This window comes from Poecile atricapillus, chromosome 1 (assembly GCF_030490865.1).
Source record: "Poecile atricapillus isolate bPoeAtr1 chromosome 1, bPoeAtr1.hap1, whole genome shotgun sequence".
Lineage (NCBI taxonomy): Eukaryota > Metazoa > Chordata > Aves > Passeriformes > Paridae > Poecile > Poecile atricapillus.
The window spans coordinates 126,912,127-126,937,087 of NC_081249.1; the positions used below are offsets into that span (position 1 = coordinate 126,912,127).

The 24,961-nt window shown below is 65.1% G+C and overlaps 1 protein-coding gene across 4 annotated transcripts; it reads left to right on the forward strand.

Annotated features, from left to right (window-relative positions):
• Positions 1-24,354, forward strand: SYT7 (synaptotagmin 7). 4 transcript variants are annotated; one of them, XM_058829601.1, is made up of 13 exons: positions 1-97; positions 10,042-10,145; positions 12,105-12,184; positions 13,412-13,543; positions 14,108-14,323; positions 16,604-16,972; positions 18,627-18,752; positions 21,008-21,143; positions 21,557-21,827; positions 22,179-22,348; positions 22,756-22,870; positions 22,951-23,150; positions 23,948-24,354. In XM_058829601.1, the coding sequence occupies exons 1-13, from the start codon at positions 67-69 to the stop codon at positions 24,050-24,052; spliced, it is 2,055 nt and encodes a 684-aa protein (XP_058685584.1). In that variant the 5' UTR covers positions 1-66; the 3' UTR covers positions 24,053-24,354. The 4 variants fall into 4 exon arrangements, with proteins under 4 accessions (XP_058685584.1, XP_058685585.1, XP_058685586.1 ...); XM_058829602.1 differs by lacking the exon at positions 14,108-14,323 and having other exon boundaries at positions 5-97; positions 23,948-24,352; XM_058829603.1 differs by lacking the exons at positions 16,604-16,972; positions 18,627-18,752 and having other exon boundaries at positions 8-97; positions 23,948-24,351.
• The last annotated feature ends 607 nt before the right edge of the window (positions 24,355-24,961 follow it).

Sequence of the window (24,961 nt, forward strand, 5' to 3'; positions counted from 1 at the left end):
GCGGCCCCGCTGCACCGGGCAGCCGCCGCCCCGCCGCCCCGCCGCGCCCCGCTGCCGCCCGCCACCATGTACCTGCACCCGGAGGCTGCCAGCGCAGGTGAGCCCCGGGCCGCCGGGGAGGGGGGGACGCAGACACGCAGGACGCGGGGACACGCACCGGGGGTGGCCGGCCGCTCGCCGCCCCTCCGGGGATCCGCCGTGGCCATTGCCCGCTTCTCCCCGCGCCTCCCCGGGAGTTACGGTAGTTTGGGGAGAAAGTCACCGCCGCCGCTGTCACCGCGCTGCGGAGCTGCCGGAGCCACCGACACCCCCCGCCCGGCGACACCCCAAGCCCCGCGGGCAGCATCCTGCTCCCTAGCCCCCCAAAAAACACCGAGCGAGCCCCAAGTCCCGCTGGGTGCCGGCGCCCAGACAAGCATCCAGTACATCGCCCCTCTCCTCACCTTGCGGAGCTGCTGGAGCCCCGGATCCCCCCCCGGGACACCCCAAGCCCCGGGGGCAGTATCCCGCTCTCCAGACCCCCACCAAGCCCCCAGATCCCCGGGAGAGCCCCAAATCCCGGCATCCAGACCAGCATCCAGCGGTCAGCACATCCCTGCTCCTCACCGCCCGCCCCCTCCGTCCTTCTGGGGGTCCCCCAGCCCCGTCGTGCTGCACCTCCGGAATGACACCGGGACACGCGGGGGTGGGCGGCTGGGGAAGGGGCTTTCTCCGGCGCGGATTTGCTGAGCTCATGCTCGGAAGGCAGCAGTCGGCCCCGCACCAGGGAATCTGGGACGCTGGCGGGGACGTTTTGGGGGTGCCCGAGCCGGTGCGGAGACACAGGGATGCTGCCGGAGCGATGCGGATCAGCGGGGCCTGGCAGCTGTCCCCGGCCGTGTCCCGGGGCCCGGGGAGCGGGCAGAAGGACAGCATGTCCTGCGGTGGCGTGGGGACGTGCCGGCGGGGACAGCGGGGACAGCGGGCGCCGCCGGGGAGAGCTGCAGGTGCCAGGCCTGCGGGATCCGGCAGGCTGGGGAGCGCCGGGCACCGCCACGCGCTGTCACCCACGGCAGGTGACGGCGTCACCGCTGCCCGGGAGTTGGCAGCTCCGGCCGAGCTGCCTTCGAGGGGAACTTTGCGCCTGCCCGCAGGCTGAGCGCTCCCACCGGGAGCGGCTCCATCCCGTGCCACCGCGACCCCGCAGGGATGCCCGGAGCGCGGCACGGCGCTGCTTGGCCCAAGGTCACCCGGCGGGTGGATGGCAGAGGAGGGACGCCAGCCTGTCCCCGCCGGCAGCAGCGTGGCAGGGCTGCCCTTCCCTCCCGATGCCCGAGATTTGCTCCTGCCTTGTTCCCCCTCCAAACTTTGCACCTGCCCCAAATTTGTCCCCCTTGTCCCTGCCAGATGCCCCCGTCGGTGGCCGATGTGCCATCGACGGCTGCTCGTGCCATCGCCAGCTCTGCTTGGCAGGCTGGAAGCTCCCAGGGCAGAGGTGGAGCTGCAGGATTTGGGGGGACAGACCCCCTCTCCCCCCTTCCCAAACCCCGTGCTCCCCGGCTGCTGGGGCTCCCGTCACGTGGGAGTTTTCCCACGTCACCGGCGGCGGCTGTGCCGTGGCGCCTGGAGCCGTGGGGTGCTGGGGGTGCACACACCTGTGCAAGCACCCTGGCACTGCCTGCTTCCCTGGGTGTTCCCACCTTTCCCGGATTTTCCAGATGTGGTGCCGAGGGGGTGCCGGGTCTGTCCCCCACCCCGATGGAGGCTGAGGGGGTGCTGGCAGCTCACACCCCCGCAGGATTTGAGATGAGCCGGCCAAGCCACATCCCGGGGTGAAGCAGTGCCTGTTGTTCCCCCAAAACCCTGCCCGAGGTGGCACCAGACTTGTCCTCCTCGTCCCCTGCTCCGTGTCACCATGCAGGGACAGTGCCTGCGGCCCCCAGCACTGGCTGCTCTTCATGGGGGGAGAAGATGCCGGGAAATTAGGGAAACTTTGCTGCCCAGGAAAAGAGGGGTCTGGGGGGTAACGTGGAGCCCGGAGGTGCCGCTGGAGCTGTCTGGTTTTGGGGTCGGAGACGCCCGAGGGAGTCTGGTCTTGGCTGGCAAGGGGTGTTGGGAATTGAGATCAAGCTGAGGAGCTTCCCAAAGCAGCTCCCGCCAGCTGGAGGCATTTTTGGGGAGCCGCAGGGGGCTGTGCTGCTGGGGGACCACCAAATGATGTGTCAGGAGAGACGTGTCCGAGCACAAAGCAGAGCTTGTGGTGCCCGCAAAGGTGCCCTCTGTGCCACAGGGACAACGTCCCCCTTGCTTTGGGAACATCGGACAGTTCCCTTCCTCCTGCCAGACACCCACCTCCACCCCTGTCCCCGCTGCTGGCACCAGCTGTCCCCTTTGGGGCGACGTTCGCATCCCCAAAGCTCCATCTTAGCGCGGCGATCCGGTGCCGGGGGGCCCTGCTCCCCACGTCCCCATCTTTCCCGGCTGGAAGCGTTCCGAGCAGAGCCGCGCGGCGGCTGGAGGTGGTGAATCAATAACCAGGCAGCAGCTGCCTGTTTTCCCCTCGCACCGCCTCGGAGCGGGCGATGGAGCGCCCTGGTGCTGGCGCGGCCGTGGGAGCAGCTCCTCGGGGCTCGGGAGAAAAGCCGGGCTTCCAAAGGAGCCGGCACACGGCGAGGAGCGAGGCGGTGGCCGGCGGAGGGGCTGGGAGCGGGATGAGGGAGCGTGATGGGCGGGAAGGCAGACAAAGAGCGCAGGGATGGCAGCGCACGGGCCTCGCCGGGAGCCAGGCACCTGCTGCAGCCTCGCGTCCCGCGCGGAGCCGACACGGAGCGGGAGCTCCACACCCACCCGGGACCCCCATCCTGCGCCGCTCTGGGGTCCCTCTCCCGGCCAGCCCCTCTGCTCCATCCCGAGGGATGCTCCTGCCGGCGTCTGGGAGCATCCCCCGCGGCCTCACCCCGGCCCTTTGTCCCCCACGGCGACTCCATCCCGTTTTCCATAGCCGTGGGGGGTCCACGCGGATGCTGAGCCCCCCACAGTGGTGGTTCCTTGCTCCCAGCAGTCGCCACCAATTCCAACCCTTTCAGCCTCCCCACGCCCGCACTGACGTGTCCCAGGACCCCCCCTGAGCACGGCCGGGGCACGACAAGGACAAGGACTGGGGGGCTCCCCGCCGAGCGAGGGGTCTGGCAGGGAGGTCTTGCTGATCCCCCCTGACTCCGAGGAGCAGGAGAGGAGCTGGAGGCGGCTTTTCCAGCGCCTGATCTCGCGGCTTTTCCGCCTGCCGAGGAAGGGGGAGGGGGGGGGGAGCGGGGAATGAAGACAGATGCAGATAATATCGCTGCCACCCCCCGGCCCCCGGGGGCTCAGCTACAATATCCATTATGGATGGATCCGGCAAGGGAACGGCTCCCGGAGAGCCGCCGGAGCGCGGGGATGATGGGCAGAGCCCCAGCGTCGAGCAGGGGGACGGACCCGCCTGGCTGTGACTGGCAGGGGGCCTGGGGGCCGTGTGTGGGGCCAGGCTGGGCGTGGGGGGCGGTGGGTTGGGATGTGCCAAGCGGAGCATCCCCCATCCCTGTGGGTGCCAGAGTGGCCGTGGCACCGGAGGATCCGCTCCCGCCTGCCAGCTCCGGGTGCCCCCCCAGCGCCCCGTCCCCTCCTGGTGTCCCCGGGCCTGGCTGCAGGAGGGAGAGGGTCACCTTGGGGGGAGTTAATGAGGTTTGAAGGGAAGCGGTCGCGCCGGCGGGGACGGAGCCGGCGCGGCGGCGGAGGGACAGCACAGCACAGCAGCCCCGCTGTTGTGACCCTCCGAGGGGGGCACAGCCAGCGGGATGCACCCCGGGGGGCTCCGGGTATCCAGGGGAGGCGGGGTGATCGGCTCTTCCCCAGCGGATGGGGCTGTGGGACACTGGTGGCTGCGGGGGGGCGATGAGTCCTGTCCATGCTCCACCATGGATGAGCATCCCTGCTGCCCTATGGATGACCCTGTCTGTGTGTCCCTGGAGGATGCAGCCCCGGGATCAGGCTCTGCTGGAGGATTTCCACCACCCCCACCTCCTCCGGGCACCTTCCCACACCTGAGTCTCCAGTCTTCCCTCTGGGGCCTTCCTCGGCCCTTCATTCCCCTCCTCTGCCTCCTCCCTCTGAGTTGCGTTTCTCCATCTTTCCATGTGCTCCCCTCCAAGCCTCCTCTTCCTCTCCCAGCACCTGCAGCCCCCGGGTCTGAGGGCTGTGGCCAACCCTGAGCATCTCCCATCCTTGAACTCCCTGCGGGAATCCTGTCCCCACGGTGGCCTTGCTGTCACAACACGTGGATCCCGGGTGACGTGACCGGGGGGCACTGCCCGGGGGGAATCAGGAGCTGGGGAGGCCAGCGGGGGGCTCGTGGAGATGGGATGGGCTGCAAGGAGCCTGCCCGCCCCTGTTCCCTGGGAGCCGCTGGCTCTCTGCCTTCCCTCTCTCCTGCTGTCACCCGAAGGGCTCGGGAATGATGGAGAGCCCTGGGGCGAGAGGCTAAGTGGAGACGGCGTGAGAGCTGGCAGTGCCACTCGGGATGAGAGCCCAGCCCGCTCCTCCATGCCCGCTGCCAGCTCCAGGAGAGGATCCTGCACCAAGGGAAAGGGGGCTGGGGTGACTCCAGGGTGGGGAGAGATGCCCAAGGGCTCATTTTGAAGCAGGGATGATGTGGAGCACCAGCCTGGCCAGGGGATCAGCGGCGTCCTCTCGGGAGCAGGGGTTGAAATGTGGATGGGGATGAGGATGAGGATGGGGATGGGGATGGGGATGGGGATGGGGATGGGGATGGGGATGGGGATAGATGCAAACCGCAGGAGCGGAAGGGGCTCCGGGGTTCTGGGTGCTCCTTGGGAAGAGAGAAGCGGTGGGGACCACGAGGCAGAGAAACCACACGGCTCTCCGGAAATCCTCGGCCAAAAATAGCCCAGCACCAGGGAAGGAGCGCCTTCCCTTGCCAAATTCTCCCTCCATCCCCAGCTCCCGCTTGCCGTGGCCACGGAACGGGGACTGGTGGCGTCAGGGCTGGAGGGGACACAGGAGGGACACATCCCTGCATGGCAGCTGGTGGGGACAGGGGATGTTCTGGGAGCATCCAGCCAGAGCTGTGCAGTATTTTGGGACGGTGTTCACCTCCCCCAGCCCCTCGTGGTGGGGCTGGTGTTGGTAGGCTCTGCCACCCCAAGCCCCCCAGGACTAGCAGCCCGGCGTGGGGGAGGCAGAGCCAGCCGGATTGACAGCTCCGGGGGATGGACAGATGGCTGGATGGAGAGGCAGATGTGTACGAGGGATGGATGGACGGATGGATGGATGGAGAGATTGATGGATGTGTTGGAGAGGGAGACGCACGGATAGACAGACAGATGGAGAGAAGATGTTCTCGCCCAGAGCACGCCTGGGGTGCCACTCCTCTCCCCCAAGGCTCATCCCAGGACCCTGCTGGGCAGCAGGATGGCCGTGGGGCTTCTGATGATCCCTCACATCTACAGGAGCACGTGGGCAGGTGGCACCGCCGGACCCAGCTGGCCCAGCCCTCCAGCTCTTGCATGTGACACGCCAAGCCTGGCTCACAGCATTCCCGAAATGCCCACTGGGTTGTTACCATGGATGGCAGCAAAGCCTCATCCCCCTCCTTGCCCGTCCCTTCTCCCTCTCCCTGTGCCAAGGGCTTGGATTCCACGTTCCTGCTGTGCCCACCGGGTCCTGCCCCGCTTCCCCCTGCCCCGTGCCCGGGATCCTGCACAGGAACCAAAGCTGCAAATTCACAGCTTTTCAGCTGCATCCTAAAAATAAGAGGTTTGGGAAATATCGAGCAAATGAGTGGGAGGATGAGAAGAGGAGGAATTAATGGCCTGGTGCCAGGCAGGCAGCATCTGGGAAGCCCCGGCGTGACAACGTGGCCACCTCGCTCGGAGCCGTGTGGCCCTCCAGCCCGGCAGCACGAGGGGCTGCTCCGACGCCACATTCCTGCCCTATCCCTTTCCATCCAGCTCCACCCCGGCACCACCGTGCCCATCCAGGCTCGGCGTCACATCCCGCTCTGGCTCCACGGCTCACAATGATGGCGCATGGTGGAGTTCTGGGGGGGGGGGACGCGCTGCTCGCTTGGCACCTGCTCCCGCTGCCCTTTTCCTGGGAATGCACGCATTTCCGCTGCCGGTTTGGTGGCTTGGCACGTGGAGCCGTTTCACCATGTGGAGCTGTGGATGTCGGCTTTGATCACCATTTCCAGGGAGCTCAGCGGGAGCCTGGCCTGGGAGGGCTCCCCACAGCTTTGATTTTTCCCCCCAGGGTACTTGGCATCCATGGATCTCGCCGCTGGAACAGGGTGAGTGGGAGGATGCTCCAGGAGATAGGGCTGAGATACTGAGCAGCTGCCAGGGAGACGCAGCGTCCACAAAAGCTGGGAATTTTGGGGTCTGGATTAAAAAATACAGCCCTGAGAGCCTGGACAGGGCCATCCTCACTGGGACACCTGCAGAGAGGTTGGTTCCAGCCGTGGTGCCACAAGTGTGAGGCTTGTTCTGAAGCCTTTGCTCATCCAAAGCCTCTGGCACTCCATGGAGATTCCAGCCTCTCCATCCTGTGCAGGAGCTACCTTTTGGGAGAGCTGGAGCCATCCCTGGATGCCCCTTGCAGGGGCTTTGCCTTCCCAGCATTGCTCCAGGGCCGTGGGCGTTGGCTGGAGTGGTTGGCTGAGCTGTGGGATGGGTCTGAATCCTGGGATAGTCACAGGGAAACAGGGAATTGGGAGGAAAATGGGTAGAGCTGCCCATGAGTCTGAAGGTCTCACTGCGCCGGGCTTGAGCGATGCCTGTCCTGGAGCTGAGTGTGCACAGGGCCACCAGCACCACAAAGCCACCAGGCTGCTGGGGTGTGCAGGGACACCGGGATGCACAGGGACACCAAGGTGCCAGGGCCACCAGGATGCACGGGATCACTGGGATGCACAGGATCACCGGGATGCACAGGATCACTGGGATGCACAGGATCACCAGGATACACAGGATCACTGGGATGCACAGGATCACTGGGATGCACAGGATCACTGGGATGCACAGGATCACTGGGATGTCCAGGTCCACCAGGAAGCACAGGAATGCTGGGATGTGCAGGCTCACTGGGATGCCCAAGACCATCAAGATGCACAGGCTCACCGGGATGCCCAGGGCCACCAGGATGTCCAGGGACACTTCTGGGTGTCCCTGGAATGGGCTGTGCCATGGCTCCCACCTCCATCACTCCTGCACACGCCGGAGCTGAGCCGTGGGTCAGATCTGTCAGCACCGGCAGCTCCTCCCTGCTTCGGGCGCATCTTGCCGGATCTCAGGCTCCCACGCTGCTGGAGAGGACTAATCCCTCTTGGATCTCCGTGCCTCTCCTTGTGCCGGGGTCAGGTTTGAAGTGTTTCCTCACATCCACAAAGGCCGGAGCTCGCTCGTGCTCCAGAGGCAGCTAATCCTGAGGAGAGGCGGATAAAGCAGGATAGGCACGTGACTGCATCCCTGTCTCCTAAACATTCCCAGTCTCCCACTCCAAAGTGGGCACTGTGAAGGGTACAGGGGGTTCCCAGCTTGTCCTAGATCTGCCATGGAGACCCTTCCCCTGAATCCAGAACTCTCTCCACTGGCACAAGGACCCTCTCCTCTGACATGAGGACCCTCTGCCTGGCTCCAGAGCCCTCTCCCCCTGGAACAGGGACCTTCTTCCCTGGCTCACGCAGCACCGCACAAATCCCACGCTGGAGAGATGCGGCGCTAAGGAGGCAGGTAATCCTCTCATCAATAACGGCCTGGAAAAGTGGAATTATAGCCCGTCAAGTGGCATTGAATCCTGATGAAAGAGCCGCAGGGATGTTCCACCCCCTTCCCAGCCTCCGCAGCATCCCCTGCTCTGCCAGCACGTGGGACGGGATTGGGACCTCGATCCCTCCAAGGAGGGAGGTGGGGTCTGCGCCTCGTGGGCCCCCCTCACTGTGCCCTTGGGACGAGGCAGGACCAGCGAAGGGCCGCCGGGATGTGGGACATGGCCGCAGGGACCCCAGGGCCGCGGACCCTCAAGTCTCACCCCTCCGTCTCCCCGCTCCCGCCTGGATCGGCGCTGGCAGCCGCGGAGATTTATGGAGAGCGGCAGGGAAGGAGGGCCAGCGGCGGCGTAAACAAGCGTCGCGTTTTCACCTTGTCACCCGCCCCCGGGGCTGTGTCCCGGTGTCACGCAGCTCCCCGCGTCCCCCCTGGATCCACCGGCTCCAGGGCATCCCGTGCCTCGCATCCCAACCGGCACAGGGACCCCCACACCGCGCCCCAGGGTTGGGGACGCGCCAGGAACTCCGAGCGGCTCCGAGTCTTTAATTAACCGAGTGCTAATTGCCTGGAAAACGAGTCATTTAAGTCATGCTGAGGGCGGCGCAGCCTGGGGGCCGGAATGGCTCCCCCCCGCCCTGGGGACACGGCGTGATCCCACCGGGGAGGGCAGGACCCACCCCGTGCACAGGGACACCCCCTGGAGCCCCCCCAGGCAGGATCCCGCTGGTGAATCCATCAGGATCATGGGGTGACACCAGGTTTGGGGGTGTGGTGGCACCTTGGCACGGGGAATCTGGCCCCGGAAACCGGCGCTCACTAATGTCCCTCTCCGGACACTGCCACGGCCGTGGTGCCCACCCCTTCCCTCGCCTTCTCCTTTGATTCCCTCTCTCCAGATTAATTTGAGGATGAACTTGACTCCGCAAGGACCGAAGGATCTGTTGGAGCTCCGGGCTAAGCCAGAGGGGTCACGGTGTTCCCAAGTTGGAGCAGGGAGCACCGAGCGTGGGGACGAGGAGGGCTCATCCCAATTCCCAGTCCGCCCAGTAAGCCCCGGTGCCACTTGAACTGGTCGGACCCCCAGGCGAGGAGGGGTGCCCGGCGCTCTCCGGTGCCGGCTGCTTCCCATTCCCCCGGCAGCTTATCCAGCCGGGGTTTATAAATGTTGGAAATTAAGGGCTGGTCCCAAATTCCCTCCTAGGCAACAGTTGCTATGTGAGTTTTATACACAGGCTCCTCGTGATCCGAGAGCTGCCTTTGGATGGAGAGAGCGCGGGTGCTGCAGGGGGGACCTGTCCCCAAAACCACCCCCATCACATCCCACCCGCATCTCCTCAAGGAATTTTTATAAATCACCCCTTCATGGTCACCATCCCCTTTCCTCGTCTGATTCCAGCGGGGATGTGGGAGCCGTGGGTGCCTCGGCACGTGCCGGGGGAGATTCCAGAGCCCTGATCCCCCCCTCCCGGTCCACTCTGACTCACCCTGGCTTCGGAGCCGCCGGGAAATTTCGTTACAATAACAAGGTCTGCGGGCGAATTAATTATTAACATTTATTGTTTAATATTTATACTGCAGCACCGCTCCCGGCGCTGCTCCGGCCTCGCCGCCTCCCGCCGCCAGCTGGGGCTTCCACCACGGACAATCCCATCCCAGCAGGCACGGCGGGATGCAGAGCATCCACAGGGATGCCGTGCCGGGGGTCCTGCCTGGAGACAAAGGTGAGCCGGTCTGGGGTCCCACTGGACCCCTCTGAGCCACCTTGGGTCCGTGTTCTCATCCCACAGTGGTCATTCTGCATGCTGGGAGCACGGACGCGAGCGGAAGTGCTGGATAAGGTTGATGAGTCTTTCCCATATTTTTGCGGTCCCCAAGGTCGCCCCCACGGCCAGGCTGGGGAGGAGCGGGTCTGCGCTGCCGTTTGGGGTGAATCCGTGTGGGATTGGCTCACAAAGCAGCAGCCGCGGCCTTTGCCGGCCATGCCAGCGCTCCCAGGGTGCCAGTGGGGATTAAAGCTCCAACCTGAGCTCCCGGGAAGCGCTCGGGGCCGGATTCCCCCCAGGACACACTCGCTGGGAACCCAGAAGCCAAGGGAGTGGCCACCGTGATGGGACACTGCACAATGGGGCTGAAGCCTGCTGGACCACATTTCTTGTGTTTTCCCTCCCTGTACCTGGGCGCACGCCAGGAAAACCCCAGGATTTAGGTCTGACTCCCCCACTTTGTGCTGTGCTCCCCGCAGGGACCCCCTCCCGCGACGTCCTCCTGGTCTCAGCCATCATCACCGTCAGCCTTAGCGTCACCATCGTCCTCTGCGGGATCTGCCAGTGGTGCCAGCGGAAAATGGTGAGTGTCCGGCTTCCCTCCGGCCTTCCCGACATCCCGGCGTGCCCCCCGTGCCGCCGGCCAGGGGGCAATTCCCGCTTCCAGGGCAGCAGCCAAGCGGAGGCAGCTCCCCGGAGCTGCCGGCTGCAGCTTTTATTTGGGCTTTTCCGGACGTGCTAATGAAATGTTTGGGCGAAACTGTTTGTGTGGCACAAAGGGAAGTTTCCAAATATATGGATATATATTGGTGACGAGCCGGAACGAGCTGGCCCCTGTCCTGCTGGGCACACTCCTGCCTGGAAAAGCCCCGTGGGAAGGCGGCCAGCCCGTCCCTGGCAGCGCCGGGCGCCGTGAGCCATCCCTGCCGCCCGCTGTGCATCCCTGCTTCCCTCCCCGATTCCCACCGGGGGCTTGGGACTGCGCTCCCTCCCGCCCTGCATCCTTCCTCCTCCTGCTGCTCCTCTCCCGGGAGCAGGACGTGCTCGGCCACGTTTCCTTCACCATCGGAATCGAATCTGGGTCAAGTGCTGCGATGGCAGCGGCGCTTCCCGACAGGGAGATGCCCACCCTGAGCCGTGGGAAGGCAGCATTCCCTTGGGAATGGGAGAGGGGGTCCGCATGGCGATGAGGCAGCGGGAGGGCGGTGGGAGGGAAGGGCCCTTCCAGGTGCCACCCAGGGGATGGGGAGAGAGAGCTGGCAGAGTAAAAAGCACAGGAAAGGAGGAGGCTGGAGCTGGCAGAGGAACAAACAAGTGTAAATTGGCCGGGAAGGCGCATCCCAACCGGCCCTCGACAGCACCCGGAGCTGGAGCGGCTGTGTGGGAATGACGGCCAAGCCCAGTGGGCCAGCTCCGGGCCGTGCCCACGCGGCCACCGCTGCCGTGTCCTCAGGAGCCCCGAGCCGCCACAGCCGGGGACAAAGATGAGCACAGGGTTGGGGGATGATTCCCTCTGGGATGGCCTGTGAGCATCCAGCGAGGTCAGGCACCGCTGTGCCTCCCGGTGGGATTAGCCCATGGGCATCCAAGAAGGTCCAGGTGTTCCCCTGCAGCTCCTGGCTGCCTTAGCCCTTGGACATCTGAGGATATCCAACACCCCTGCAGTTCCTGGCAGGATTAGCCAATGTGAATCCAAGGAGGTCCAGGTGTGTTTCCTCACAGCATCCAAAGAGATCCAACATCCCTGCAGCTTCTGGCAGAATTATCCCTTGAGCATCCCAGGAGGTCCAGGTGTTCTCCTGCAGCTCCTGGCAGGATTAGCCCATGGTTGCCCAAGTGCCAGCCCAAGCTGTGCTGGGGTCCAGGTGTCCCAGCAAGCCAAGGAGATGGCTCCATGTGGATATGAAGAGGCTAGGAAGAAGGAGAAAGGAGAAACATTCCCATTCCATGGGCAGGCTGGATGCAGGCCTGGCTCCTGAGATCCAGGACTAGTGGGATGACAAGGGCTGGTTCTCCACCCCATCCTGCTCTGGCAGCTGCTCCCATCCCACCTCATCCGCCTGGCACTGCATGGAGCATCCTCTATCCCAATTGTTGGATAATTGGCTCCAGCCCACCCTAGGTCGGAGCAGCGCTCAGAACCTGCCGGAGTGCCCTGATTACCAGCCCCAGTTTGGAGCCAGCTCCAGCTTCATTATCCTATGGCAGCACTTCCCTGGTGCTGGGAAAGGTGAACTCAATTAATTCAGGCCCAATTAGGCCTAAAATTATCCACTCCTTCCCAGTGAGGCCATGGAATGGGATGCTGACAGTGGTGGCCATGCTGTCCTTGGGGGGATGCAGGGCATGAGTGCCCAAGGACCAAGGGATGGAGCATTTGGGAATTTTGCTCCCTAGATGGATGGGATGGAGCCAGGAGACCATAAGGGAAAGGGCAAAACCCAGGACAAATTCAATAAGTGGCAGCAGCTCCCATCTTCCCCTGGGATACTCTGGGGATCCTCTGCCACCCCCTGACCCCTCTCCCCTCTCTTTCCCACAGGGAAAGCGTTACAAGACTTCCCTGGAGACTGTGGGAACTCCTGATTCCAGCCGAGGCCGTAGCGAAAAGAAAACCATCAAGTAGGTGCCAGGATGGGGGGGGAGAGAAAGGACAGAGGTGGCCATCCCTTCTCCCAGTGGGAGAGGGGCTCCGGGAGACTGGGAGAGCTGGTGGGTGTCTCCAGCATCCTTGTGTATCCCACTGAGCCATGGGCATGATGGAGCCACGGGAACATCAGCCTGGGTGTCCCTAGGGATGCTCCAGGCCTGGGCGTGTGGATTCCAAGCCCTGCCCAGCGGGGCTGGAGTGGCTCTGCATCCCACGGGCATTCCATGGAGGAAGGAGAGCAGAGCTGGGGCATCCCATGGCATAGGGAGTGAAGTGGAGGCTGGAAGCCGAGGGGACTCTCCTGGGCATCCCAGATCCAGCACCGCCTCTCCACACCCTCTGCAGGCCTCCAGGGAGGAGGGAGCTGGAACACCAGGAGGGAAAAAGTTCCTGCCTGGAATATAAGCCTATGGAAAACTTACTCCCATGGCTGGCCTGGGTGTTATCAGGGTGCAGGGGCACCTGGCCAGCCTGCTCCTATCCAACCAGGATGAGCTGGGAATGGAGGGGAAGGCGCATCACACCCGATGTCATGGCACAGGCAGCTCTCCCAAACTCCAGCACATTCTATACAGCCGGGATCCACCCGGAGCTGCAGGTGGGCACTGGGGGCTTTTCCAGTCTCTCAGCACCAGTGGGGAGCTGCTGAGCCCCCCAGCCCTTGGCACGCAGCTCCGGTGCCTTCCCGGAGCCAGGAGGTGCAGGTTCTGTGCTGGCAGCAGGCCGGTTCTGCGGGAAGGGATCTGCAAGGGAAGGGATCCATAAGGGTCTCCAACACGCAGCAGTGTCGCGGGTAACCAAGCACTTCTAAGACTCGGCTGCTGAGCAGGCGAGGACACACGGACACGCGTGCCGAGGGCTCACGGACACACATTCGGGAATGCCGTGCAGGCACCGCACTCGCCAACACCTCCCTCACCCCTCACATCCTTCTCTCCTTCCCAGCCGGTGGAGCAGCCCGCTCCTCTCTCTCCACAGCTCTTCCCATCCATCCATCCATCCATCCATCCTTCTGTCCGTGTCCGTGTGTGTGTGTGTGTGTGTGTGTGTCGGTGTCTGAGGGGTGGGCTCCCCGTCTCTCTCCGCAGGATCCTGGCACTCCGGGGGCGGAGGGCTGCTTTTCCTTCTCTCTCGCAGGAATTCAGCTTCTCTCTCTTGTATTTCCCTTTTCTTTCTCCCCCGGAATCCGGCCGCTGTAGCGATCTAGACAGAGACTTTTGGAATAACAATGACAACACAGTGCAGCAGAAATGGAGCTCCTACCCTCCCAAGGAGTTTATCCTAAACATTTCTCCTTACGCTCCGTACGGTGATCCGCGCCTTTCCCTCAAGTGAGTTTCTCCTTACCGCGTATGCTCCGTGTAGTGAGTATATGGGCAGCACCCACTCGCCTTCCTCCTCCTCTTCCTCCTCCTTTCCCTCCTCCTTCTCCTCCCCCTCCTGCTCCCGAGCTCCCCGCACGCCACCCCATGGGCCGTCCCATGGAGACGAGCAACCCCTCCTTCCCGCATTCCCGGGGCCGGCCGGGATCTCCCTCCAGGACGGGGTTGCGCGTTGGGGGCACCCCCTCGGCACGGGGACAGGTCCCCCAGGGGCTGGGCTGCCGGCGAGCGGGACCCCCCTTCCCGACCCCTCTCCCTCCTCCGCCCTTTCTCTTGGATGTTTTGCCGAGGCCCCTGCGCACCCCGCGGCCAGGACCCCTTTTATTTGCAGTGCTGATGTCTCTCTTTCTCTCTCTGTCTGTCTGTCCGTCTCTTGTCCGTCTGCCCCCTCCGGCTCTGTCGCCCCCCCGCCCTCATTCCCCGACGGCTCCCCACGTTTTCCACGTCCATCCGTGTGTCCGTCCGGCTCCCTTCGTGTCTGTCTGGGGGGGTCCGGCCGCCGGCCCGGCCCAGTGGCTCTCTGTTATCAGGGGCCAAGCTGACGGCGTCGGCCGCCGCCGGGCTGTCCGGGGACCGCGACGGCCGGCCCGGGGACAAGCAGCGGCTCGGCGAGGATGGCATGAGGAGCAGCGTGTCCGCCCACAGCGAGCCCGGAGCGGGAAAGGCGGCACGGGGCCGCTGGCACACGGTGCAGAGCCACTTGGCCGCAGGGAAGCTCAGCCTGTCCAAGTGAGTGAGCACGGCACGGTCCGGCACGGCCACGGCCGGCGGGCCCGGGCGCCCGCTCCCTGCTGCGGATGCGCTTGGATGTGGGCCACCGACAGGTCCCCGGGGCCACCGAGAGGTCCCCAGGACCACCGTGCCGAGGGAGAGGAGGCGTTTCCCGTTCTCCCAGCGGTGTTTTGGCGCAGGGGCAGCAGAGGAGGCAGCCGGGCAGGAGCGGCACCTTTGGGTGCTGTCCCCAGCGCATTTCCAGCGCTGAGGGTCACCCTGCCCAGTCCCGGTGGGAAGCGGCTCAGCATTCCCAGCTCGGCTTCTCAGGGCAGGCAGCGCTATCTCGGTGGTGTCCCAAAGGCAGGAGGTGCTGTCCCACGCTCCATCCCTCAGGGACAATCAGGGACAATGTGCGGCATTTTCCCCCCGTGCGCTCCCTTTGACCCCGACACAGCCACCGGACCCGGCGCCGGCACCACGTCCTGATGCCAAGGAAAGCTGGGAAAAGGCCGGCCCTGATCAGATTTAGGGAAAATCCGAGCTCTGGCAGGCTCTGCGGGGCTCCAGGCCGGGGTGGGGGTCTCGGCGAGACCTTTCACTGCTGGCAGCGCCGCGGCTCTGGCGGAGGTGACGGGGGTGTGCCGGCTGTGGGCTCCGTCCGGCGTTCTCGGTCTCTGCTCCGCTTCTCCGCGCTGGGATGTGGCAGCCGGGGGGTCCTGGCAGGAGCGCCGGCACCCCGGGAGAGTTCGGCGACACCGCCCATTCGGAGTGAGGCTGCTGCGCTCCAGCTGGGCACCGGGACGCAGGAGGGAGAGGCGAGGAAAAGCGGGAGCGGCGCAGCCTTCAGCCGTCCCCCCGCTGGGAATCCGGACAGACAGATGGGCTGGCGCTGGCGGGAAGGACAGGGTTAAGGGCATGTGGAGGAGCATCCTGTTCTCCAGCAGCCCCTTGGCTGGGGGTGTCCCGGGGGTCCAGGCCGAGGGTCCGGCTGTGCCGGTGCCAGGGGATCCATCCGGGCACGGGCAGGGCGCGGTGCCGCCTGGCACGGCGCTGGAGGAGCTCGCGCCTCCAGCTGGCGCGGGGCCGACAGGAGCCAGATTTAGTTTTCTGTGACTGAGAGGTTGTAAATTGAACTAATTTAGGATTCGATAGGAAAACGAAAGGAGGTCGGCGTCGGCGCGGAGTGGGGGGCGGCAGCGTCCGGGCAGTGCCTTTGGCCCCGTGGGGCTCCGTCCATCCTAGCTCTCCGCTCCTCTCCAATCCCTTCCCTCCTCTCTCTCTTTTCCCCACCTTTCGCTCTTTCTTCACCTCTTTTTTTTTCTTTTTTTTTTTTTTTAATGTTTTTTTTGGTTTTTTGGAGCTGCCTATCCCCTCCCCGCTACTTCTGTGTCCCCGCTGCTGGCATTGCACGATGGCACAGCTTCGCCCCGCGGTCCCAGCGGCAGCGCCGGGACGGGGACAGGGTCGGTGGCTGACGCTCAAAGCCACTCCTCTATGCCGGGCGGGGGTCCCGGGAGGAAATTCCTCCCCTGATCTCGTGGCCACGAGCTTCCCATGGACAATCCAGTGCGGCTGCATGGGCTGTGCCACGCATGTGCTGCATGGCCAGCGCCGCTTCCTTGGGGCATCCCGCTGCTCTCCTCGCTCCGCCGCCCACACGAAGCCCGTCCGCCCCGGGCCACGCTGCTCCGCTCTCCGTGTCCCACCAGAGCTGCGTCCGTATCCCTCCCCCCAATCCCATGATCTCCCATCCCGGTTGGAGCCTGGCTTGGCCCTGGGGACGCCTCGCTGGAATGTCACCACCACGGGGGTTCGGATTCCCCCCTCCCGCAGCGTCCAGCACGGAGGGGACGGGAGGCCGAGCCCCCGCGGCGCCGCTGCTGGGTGCTGGGCTGGACTGGGAGGGACTGGGACGCTGGGATGGGCTGGCTGGCAGCACGTGAGTGGGCGCCACGGGATTTGCCTCCACGCAGCAGCCTAATTATCCCGCAGAGCAGGTCGGCCGGCGTGCTGGGAAGGCGCTGGCGGAGCGGCGGCCGCGGGAGCGGGTGGGCATCCGGCCCTGGCGAGCCCCCCGGGAGGCAGGATGGTGGCGGCCCGAGCCCCCCGTGCCGCCGGCAGGGCCGAGCCGCGGGCGAGAGGCGGAGGATCCGGGCGCTGCCCCCGCTGGCTCCCGCCGGAGCGCTCCCTGCGCTGGGGCATCTTCTCTCTAACTCTCTTCTTTTCCTTCCTTCAATTTTGCCCCTTCACCTTCTTCTCCTTTCTCTCCTCTCCTCTGCCCTTCCTCTCCCTAAGTTTCGAGGACTCCACCCTGTCCACAGCCACTACCCTTGAGTATATCCCCACCTCAGCAGGCGATCCCAAATTCCAGAGGCCCCGCACGCTCGTGCGCCAGCAAAGTCTGCAGCAGCCCCTGAGCCAGCACCAGCGCGCCAACCACAGCCAGCCCACCACCAGCCAGAGCCTGGGCCACCTCCAGGCCCACAGCGGCTCCTCCGCCGCCGCCGCCAGCTCCCGGGGCTCCCGCGGCGGCCCGGCGCGCCAGGGCACCGCCGCCGGCTCCAAGCAACGGATGGCCGGGGGCAGGAGCCGCTCCAACCCCGGCAGCTGGGACCACGTGGTGGGGCAAATCCGCAACCGCGGCTTGGACATGAAGTCCTTCCTGTAAGTGTGCGTTTGCCATCACTGCCCTCTGCATTCTTCTCTCCCCTCCATTCCTCTCTCCATCCTTTCCCTTCCTTTGCTCTCTCTGCTCCATCACTTTCCATCACCAGCTCATGTGCTCTACCCCTCTGCTCCTTTGCTCTCTCCATCCCTCTCTGCTCTGCTCTATCCCTCTGCTCATCCCTCTCTAGACCACTCTCTCCCTCCCTCTCTCCTCTCCTCCTTTACTTGCCCCGGCGCGGCCGCTCATCTGTCTCCCCCTTGGGGACGTGCTGCCCATTGCCTGCGGGAAGGTCCGTGTCCCCCCCGGCTCACGGGGGGGTGCTCAGGGAAGGGGCTCATGCACTTCCCAAGTGTGCTTTGAGGTGTCCCTGGCCGTCCCCTTCCATCCCCAGGGACGGCCACCAGCGAGGCCCCCAGGGAGTGATGTTGTCCTAAGCTGGTCATGGTGCGGGTGGCAGAGTCTCCCGTGCCGGGGTGACCGTGAGTCGGGCCCCGGTATCATTCCCAGCCGGAGGAGCCGTGGGATCTTTAATCTGCTTTAACCCCATCTCCTCCATCAGCGCTGTATTTCCAGCATCAAAACCCGGGGACTAATCCGAGTGGCGTGCTGTCACCATATCTCGGCACATGACATTGTCCCTCCTCTGCAGAGCTGGGCCCCCTGGCTCCATCTTCCCTTGGATTCTCCAGCTCCTCCCTGGCTGCTGTTTGCCCCCTGGCACGCTGGAAAAGGGAATGCTGAGGTTCCAGCTTTGCCTTCTGCAGGCTGGTGGCACTTGGAGGGGGACGCAGGACTGACCCTGCCCTTCCATGAGTTGACACAGCTCTTCCTGCATCAGGATTAGATGAAAGACACAAATTTGGGTGCCCATCCCACCCCTTCCTGCTCTGGCGAGAGGGTTGAACCTCTGTCCCTGCACCCTGGGGTGCGCTGCCCATGATCCCCTCTCCGCTCTACCCTCTCCCAGGTTTCTCCCAGCTCCATTTCCCAGCTTCCTGACTTGGAGCTGCGGCTCACCAGCCATCCCGAGGGTCACGTTCCCCCTGTTTACCCAGCGCCGGTGCTGGTTCCAGCCTGACTTGGCAGAGAGGGAGCAGCCGCAGAGCCCAGACGTGCCGAGTCAGCGCCGCTTCCCAGCGGAGCCGCTGTCATTTCCCACCGCCTCTTTCCCGATCCATCGATTTTTCTTTCGCTCTTCACCCTGTTCACCCTCCCCGGCGCCGCTGGGTAAAGGCGGCTACAGACCCGGGCGAGGACCCGGAGAGGGCAAAGAGCCTTGGCCATGGCACCGCCAATCCCTTCCTCCATGGAATGATGCTGGTACCTCACTCCTGTCACACTCTCCCTCATTCCCAGCCCCTCCAGGCACCTTTTCCCCCCTTCATCAGGATTTTGGTATCCTCCCTGCCTGGACCGGTGGAGGAGAGGGACAGCGCGGGTATCCACGCGTGCCTGGCTCCTTTCTCCCCACAGCCCTGTGCGCCCAATCCCGGCCATCGTCACCTCGCAGGAGCCGGCGGGGAGAGCCGGGGTCCCCTCGCCGCCGGGGGTCCGCGGGACGCCGCCGGTTCCTGCCGGTTCCCTGCCTGACGCTGTGTTCTCCTCTCTCTTTCTCTCTCTCTCCCGCTGCCGGCGGGGCCGCCCGGGCAGGGAAGGCCGGATGGTGGTGTTATCCCTGGTTTTGGGACTCTCAGAGCAAGATGACTTTGCCAATATTCCCGACCTGCAACCCGCTGGGACGCAGCCGAACCAGGCGAACGCTCAGGGGGACAAGAGGTATGAGCGAGGACGAGGCCAGTCCCGCAGGAGGAGGAGACGAGGGCCTCACCCAGGGTGGAGGAGGAGGAGGAGGAGGAGGCTGGCCTCGTGGAGCGCGAAGGTTGGAGCGGCACAGGGTGGCCCAGCGGGCACCGGCACGTCTGAGCTCTCCCCGGCACCGGCACCCGCGGTTCTGCCTCCGGAGCAGCGGCACCGAGAGCACCCCCATCCCTACCTCCTCCCTCCTCCCTCCTTCCTCCCCCTCCTGCCCTTCCCGGCCCTGGCTGCATGCGGGGGTGGGGGCTGGGGGACAAGCTCAGGGACCGGGGGACACGGGAGGTCCCCCCCACGTGATGCTGCATGGGCTGAGCTGTCCCATCCTGACACCCCGCTGCCACCTCCATCCCGGCGGGATGGGCAGCTCCCCGGGGACCCGGGGACACCGCTGCGGTGGCAGGGGGGCAGAGCGAGCGCCACAGGCCGGGGAGAGGACGCCGTACCCCCCGTTCTCCTCCAGCACGGCACAGCCCCTCGCCTCCGGCTGCTCCCCGCATTCCCGGCGTGCCGCAGGCTCGGCAGCGCATCCAGCCCCTGCCCCGGCGCCCGGCCGCGGCCACCGGCGCTGGCTGGCAGAGGCAGAGGGTCCGTGCGCCGCCGGGAGCGGGTGTTCATCCCCTCCGGAGCGGGGAGGAGGTGTGAAGCCAGCGGGCGCTGCCTCCCCGTGTGCTCGGCGTGCGGATGAACTGGCACCGTTCTCGCCCGCCGGCTATTTTTACCCTGCTCCGCTTGGTTTCGCTCCATCTTTTAGCACTTCCCTCCCCGGCGTCGCGCTGCGCAGCCGGTCCCCGCCGGGAGCACCGGCAGCCCGTGCCGGCCGCCGGCTGCCCCGTGCCGAGGGGACGGGGACGTGGGACACGGCGGGTGGGTGGCTGTGCCGCAAAGACCCCGCTCCCCGCTTGTCGCAGCTCCCTGCTCCGAAACCCCATCCCAGCACATGCATGGCATTCCCCACCTCCATCCCTCCCGCTCCTCGTTCCCTGGGCTCCGCAGGACGTGGCGGGATCGGCCGGTGGAGGGGACGCGCTCCGGCAGCCTCGGCTCTCTCCCGCCCACCGACGCTGCCGACCACCCGCTCTTCTTCCTCAAAACATCTCCTCCATCCCTGTTTCGCAGCTTCTTCCTTCCAGCCTGTCCCCGGCGGCTCCAGCCCGGCTCCTCGGCGTGTCTCCTGTCCCGGCGACTCCGTCTGTCCGTCCATCCGCCCCTGCTCCTCTCTCCCATTCCCTCCCGGCAGGCCGGCACTGGACGACGCTGCTCCTCCTTTCTTTTGCTCTCTCCTGCTCTCTCTCCCGCTATCCGTGACCTCCGCCGGCATTCCCGGCTCCACCGGCGCCTCCTCGCGCAGCGGCCCCGCCGCTGGCTCCTCCGCCTTCATTTTCCCTGGTTTTAACCTAATTTTGCCTCCCCAGCTGCCTTGGCCTCTCCGGTCCTTCCTGGGTGCCATCCCGTGTGTGCGTGTGGGTGTCCCCATCGCCCCTCCATGTCCCCTCCCCGTGTGTCTGCGTGTGCTTGGCGTGGTGGCGCGTGTCCGTGGCATGTTGTGGCTTCCCATGTGTCCCTGCGCCTCTCGGTCCGTCTGGTGGTTTGTCACCGTGTTCCAGCTCGGACAGGAGCCGTGGCGGGGGGGTGGGAGCATCCCGGGATGCCTGTCCCCTCCGCCACGTGCCTGTGTCCCGTTGTCCCCATGCCTCGTGGCAGTGTGGCCTCGGCGCATTCCCGCCCGTCTCCATTGCTGCTCTATCCGTCTGCCTCCTGCCGCTCCCGGCTGCCCACCCTGCCCGGCACCATGTCCGGGAGCCACCGTGTGTGGGGACAGCCAGGACAGTGACCCCAGGGGTGTCTCAGCCACAGGAAAGTCGGGCAGGGGACAGCAAACCCACCTGGAGCACCCGTGGGTGCCTGGCGCCCACCGGGATAAGGGGGTGCGGTGTGTGAGGAGCAGCCAGAGCCGTGGGTGCTGTGGGGACCATGCTGTCCCTGCCATCACCATGGGACGTGGCCAGGGGGACTTGCTGCCATGCCCTAAGGGTGCCAGGCCACCAGCTGGCTCCAGGATCAGGGCTGGGATGCTGGTGGGCTGCAGCCGCCGTGTGTTCCGGCAGCGTCCGGCACAGCCCAGGCTCAGTATCCGCTGGGAGAGGGCGCCCGGGAAGCCCTTCGCTGTCTCGCCCTCGGCTCCCGGCCCCTCTCCTCCAAAGCCTCTCTTCCTGCAGGTTGCCGGCCGGTGGGAAGGCTGGGAACACAGCACCAGCGCCGGGGCAGCCGCCGCACGATGAGTCCGACCGCAAGACGGAGCCACACTCCTCCGTCTCCGACCTGGTCAACTCCCTGACCAGCGAGATGCTCATGGTGGGTGGGTGGGGTGCGCCAGGTTTGGGGGTCTCCACGGTCAGTATCCAACCCTCCCAGCTCTTCCCCGTGCCATCCACAAGCCCTCCGGCACGTCCCTGCATGCTGTGCCAAGTCCCTGTCGGCTGAGCTGGCGCGCCACGGACGTGTCCCCCAGGCTGGCACGAGGGAGCGAGTCGTGCCGGACACGTGAGGGATGCGCTGTCAGGAGGAATTTGGCTAATTGGAGCTCCCGTTCCACGGGACGAGTGGCACTGAGCCAGGAGGCCTCAGAGGCGGTGGGGGCAGCAGGAAGCCGGGGAGAGGCTGATGTCCCCTGACAACTGGCGGGGCTGGGGTCGGCAGGACGGGGGTCGGGTCCCCGCCAGCCCTCAGTGCAGCGCTCACCCCCCTCCTCTTTCCCCCTCTTGCAGCTCTCCCCAGGCTCCGAGGATGACGAGGGCCATGAAGGCGTCAGCCGGGAGAACCTGGGCCGCATCCAGTTCAGCGTCGGCTACAACTTCCAGGAGTCCACCCTGACTGTGAAGATCATGAAGGCGCAGGAGCTGCCAGCCAAGGACTTCAGCGGCACCAGCGACCCCTTCGTCAAGATCTACCTGCTCCCCGACAAGAAGCACAAACTGGAGACCAAGGTCAAGAGGAAGAACCTCAACCCGCACTGGAATGAGACCTTCCTCTTCGAAGGTATGGATTGGGATGGACTGGAGGGGATCAGGGTGGGAGCAGAGCCTCGTGGGATCCTCCTGGGGTTCAGCTCAGCTCAAGCAACCAGCATGGTGGCTATTGGTGATGCAATGGGTTGGCCAAGCCACCGAGGCCAGTCTGGATGTGCATCCTATAAAGAGGATGGTGGGGGAAGGTTTGGAAGGCTCCATGGGTGGGTGCAAATGTGGGAATTAATGTGGCAGCAGCTCCTTGTGCCATGGGCTGCTCCACATCCTCTGCCTGGTGCCAGGGTCTTGCCACCAGGACAGGAAGGATGGAGCAGTCCTGGAACTGCACCTCATCCCTCTGGCTTTTCCTTCCCTGGCACAGGGTTCCCCTACGAGAAGGTGGTGCAGCGGGTGCTGTACCTCCAGGTCCTGGACTACGACCGCTTCAGCCGCAATGATCCCATCGGAGAGGTGTCCATCCCGCTCAACAAGGTGGACCTGACCCAGATGCAGACCTTCTGGAAGGACCTGAAGCCCTGCAGTGATGGCAGTGTAAGGCCCCGGACCCCTCCCATCCCCCTGGGGAGAGCAGGTGACCCCCTGTCCCTGCAGAGTCCCAACAGGACCACCCCGATCCCAACAGGGACATTTTCTGTTTCAATATCTGACGGAGATTTTTCTCTTCTCAGATTTTATATTAAGTAGCCCAAAGTCTCATTTTGGGTCAAACCAGACTGTTTCAGGTAGACCTAAAATGAAAGTTTTCTCCTTCTCATGCCTCCAGCAAGACCAGAAAATGTCCCACAGGGTGTGGCCCTGTTTCCTCCTGCCCTGATTTTCCGTGCTTTCCCAAACCCCACCCTTTGGCTGTTCTAGTGGGGGTCCCATGCCAGCACCCCGCTCCCACAGAGGAGCTCTGGGGGGCGTGGGTGTCCTCAGGGAACGCGTGTGTCCCGCAGGGAAGCCGTGGGGAGCTGCTGCTGTCGCTGTGCTACAATCCCTCAGCCAATTCCATCGTGGTGAACATCATCAAGGCACGGAACCTCAAAGCCATGGACATCGGGGGCACCTCAGGTACGGCGCCGGCTGCCCCCGATCCCGGGTGGCATTCCCTGGCTCCCATCCGGGGCTGAGAGCGGCTCCTCTCCCGCCAGATCCCTACGTGAAGGTGTGGCTGATGTACAAGGACAAGCGGGTGGAGAAGAAGAAGACGGTGGTGATGAAGCGGTGCCTGAACCCCGTCTTCAACGAGTCCTTCGCCTTCGACATCCCCACGGAGCGGCTGCGTGAGACCACCATCGTCATCACCGTCATGGACAAGGACAGGCTGAGCCGCAATGACGTCATCGGCAAGGTGGGTGACACGCCCGAGGGACTCCCAGGTGGGAACTGGGGACAGCCAGGCCCGGGGCTGCCAACACCTGGTGCCATCTCCAGTGTGGAGCGCGGTAGGGACCCCTTGTGCTGGGTGTCACATCCACAAAGGGCCGGAGATCTCCCAGAAAAGCAGGGATAGGGCATGGGGAGCCACACCGGGATGGATCCCACCCCATGGGATTACTCCTGGGGACGGGAGTGGCGGAATTATCCATGAAATCATCATTAGCACCAAGATGACAAATGAGCACCATAATCTCCGCCCGCGATCCCCAAACGCTGCGCTGGGACCGGGAAAATGCAGCAGTTGAGATAAATCCATTAAATAAATCCCCGGATCAGCGCCAATGGGCTGCTGGGCAGGGGCGGAGGTGGCGGTGTCCCCGGTGTGGACACATCCAAGAGCCCGGATTCCAGGGATGGACAGGCAGTGTCCATGATATCCCGCTCTCTGTTAAAACCCTGCCATGGCCTGAGGCTCGCTAATCACTTTTGATCGCATAATTAGCAGCGTGCTCTGTTCCATCCCGGCTCTCCGGCGATGATCCGCGGAGCCGGAGCGGTGGCACCGGCTCCCGGAGGTGGCAGCAGCAGCAGCGAGAGCTGGCACACGCGCTTTTCCGCGGCGCCATATGGAAAATCGAGGGATAAAAATAGCCCGGCTCTGCGCCAAGCCCGGAAAAGCGGGGCTGGAGCAGTTTGGGGGTGAAGGCACCGGGCGGCGGGTCGGGGGATGGAGTGGCAGTGGCGGCTCCAGGGATGCGTTTCCCGCAGATTTACCTGTCCTGGAAGAGCGGTCCCGGCGAGGTGAAGCACTGGAAGGACATGATCGCCCGCCCGCGGCAGGCAGTGGCACAGTGGCACCAACTGAAGGCCTGAGCGCCCCCGGTCCGCGGGCTCGGGGTCCCCCTTCCCAGCTCCCAGCCCCTTCCCGCGGCGCTCCCGGCCGGGGACCGGCGGGACAGCGGCCTGGCTCACGGGGACCCTGCGGGAGGACGGGGACGGGGACGGAGCCCCCCCGACCCCCCGCGTTCGCCTCTCCTGGGGTGTGGGGGGTGCGGAGCCGCCCCCTACCTCGGCCGAGGAGGTGCCAGAAGCGATGTCCCCCCATCCCTATTCCCACCACCGGGCAGGACTTCTGCGAGTGCTTCCAGCCCCGCTCCCGGAGCCCCTCGGCCCCTCCCCGGCCTCGCCCCCACCCCCATTTCAGGGGGTCAGGCTGCAGGTGCAAGAGGGACCCTCCGCCCTCCCCGTTCAGCTCCATAAAACCTCTCGGAGCCGCCAGCGGAGCCACGGAGCCCCCCCTGCCCCGCCCCGTCCCCGCCGCGCCCCCCTCGAGCCTCCCGGGGCGGGCGGGGGACACCGAGGGGAGGGGACGGCCCCTTTTCCTGGGATCGGAAGCCATGACACAGTTCCTTATCCAAAGCGGGCTCCTCCGTGCACTGCCTTCAGCCGGGTTCGATGCTTTACCTCCGTCTTGGGTCTCGGCGGGAGCGGGGGTCCCTAAGGCGGGCCCCCACCCCGGGCTGGAAGGGGCCCCTCGGGGAAATGCGGAGCTCCACAGGGTCCCCTTCCAGCCGGGGCTGCTCCGGGAGCCCCGTGCCCACCCCTGGGGATAAAGGGTAGAGCGAGCGCTGTTGTCCCCATCGAGGGCAGGTGACATTCCCTGGGCTGGTGGCATTCCTTGGGACAGCCAGCCTGGCAGGATCAGTGCCAGCAGCAGCATCCCCACGGAGCCCTGGGATGCACATGCCAGAGCCCTTCCCGCTCCCTGGGACCCCCAAAAAC

Excerpts from the sequence above, each read along its gene's own strand:
- SYT7 (XM_058829601.1), top strand. The coding sequence starts at position 67 with ATGTACCTGCACCCGGAGGCTGCCAGCGCAG. Across the intron at positions 10,146-12,104 it reads AGTGGTGCCAGCGGAAAATG|GGAAAGCGTTACAAGACTTC; the intron begins GTGAGTGTCCGG and ends TCTTTCCCACAG. Across the intron at positions 22,871-22,950 it reads GGACATCGGGGGCACCTCAG|ATCCCTACGTGAAGGTGTGG; the intron begins GTACGGCGCCGG and ends CTCTCCCGCCAG.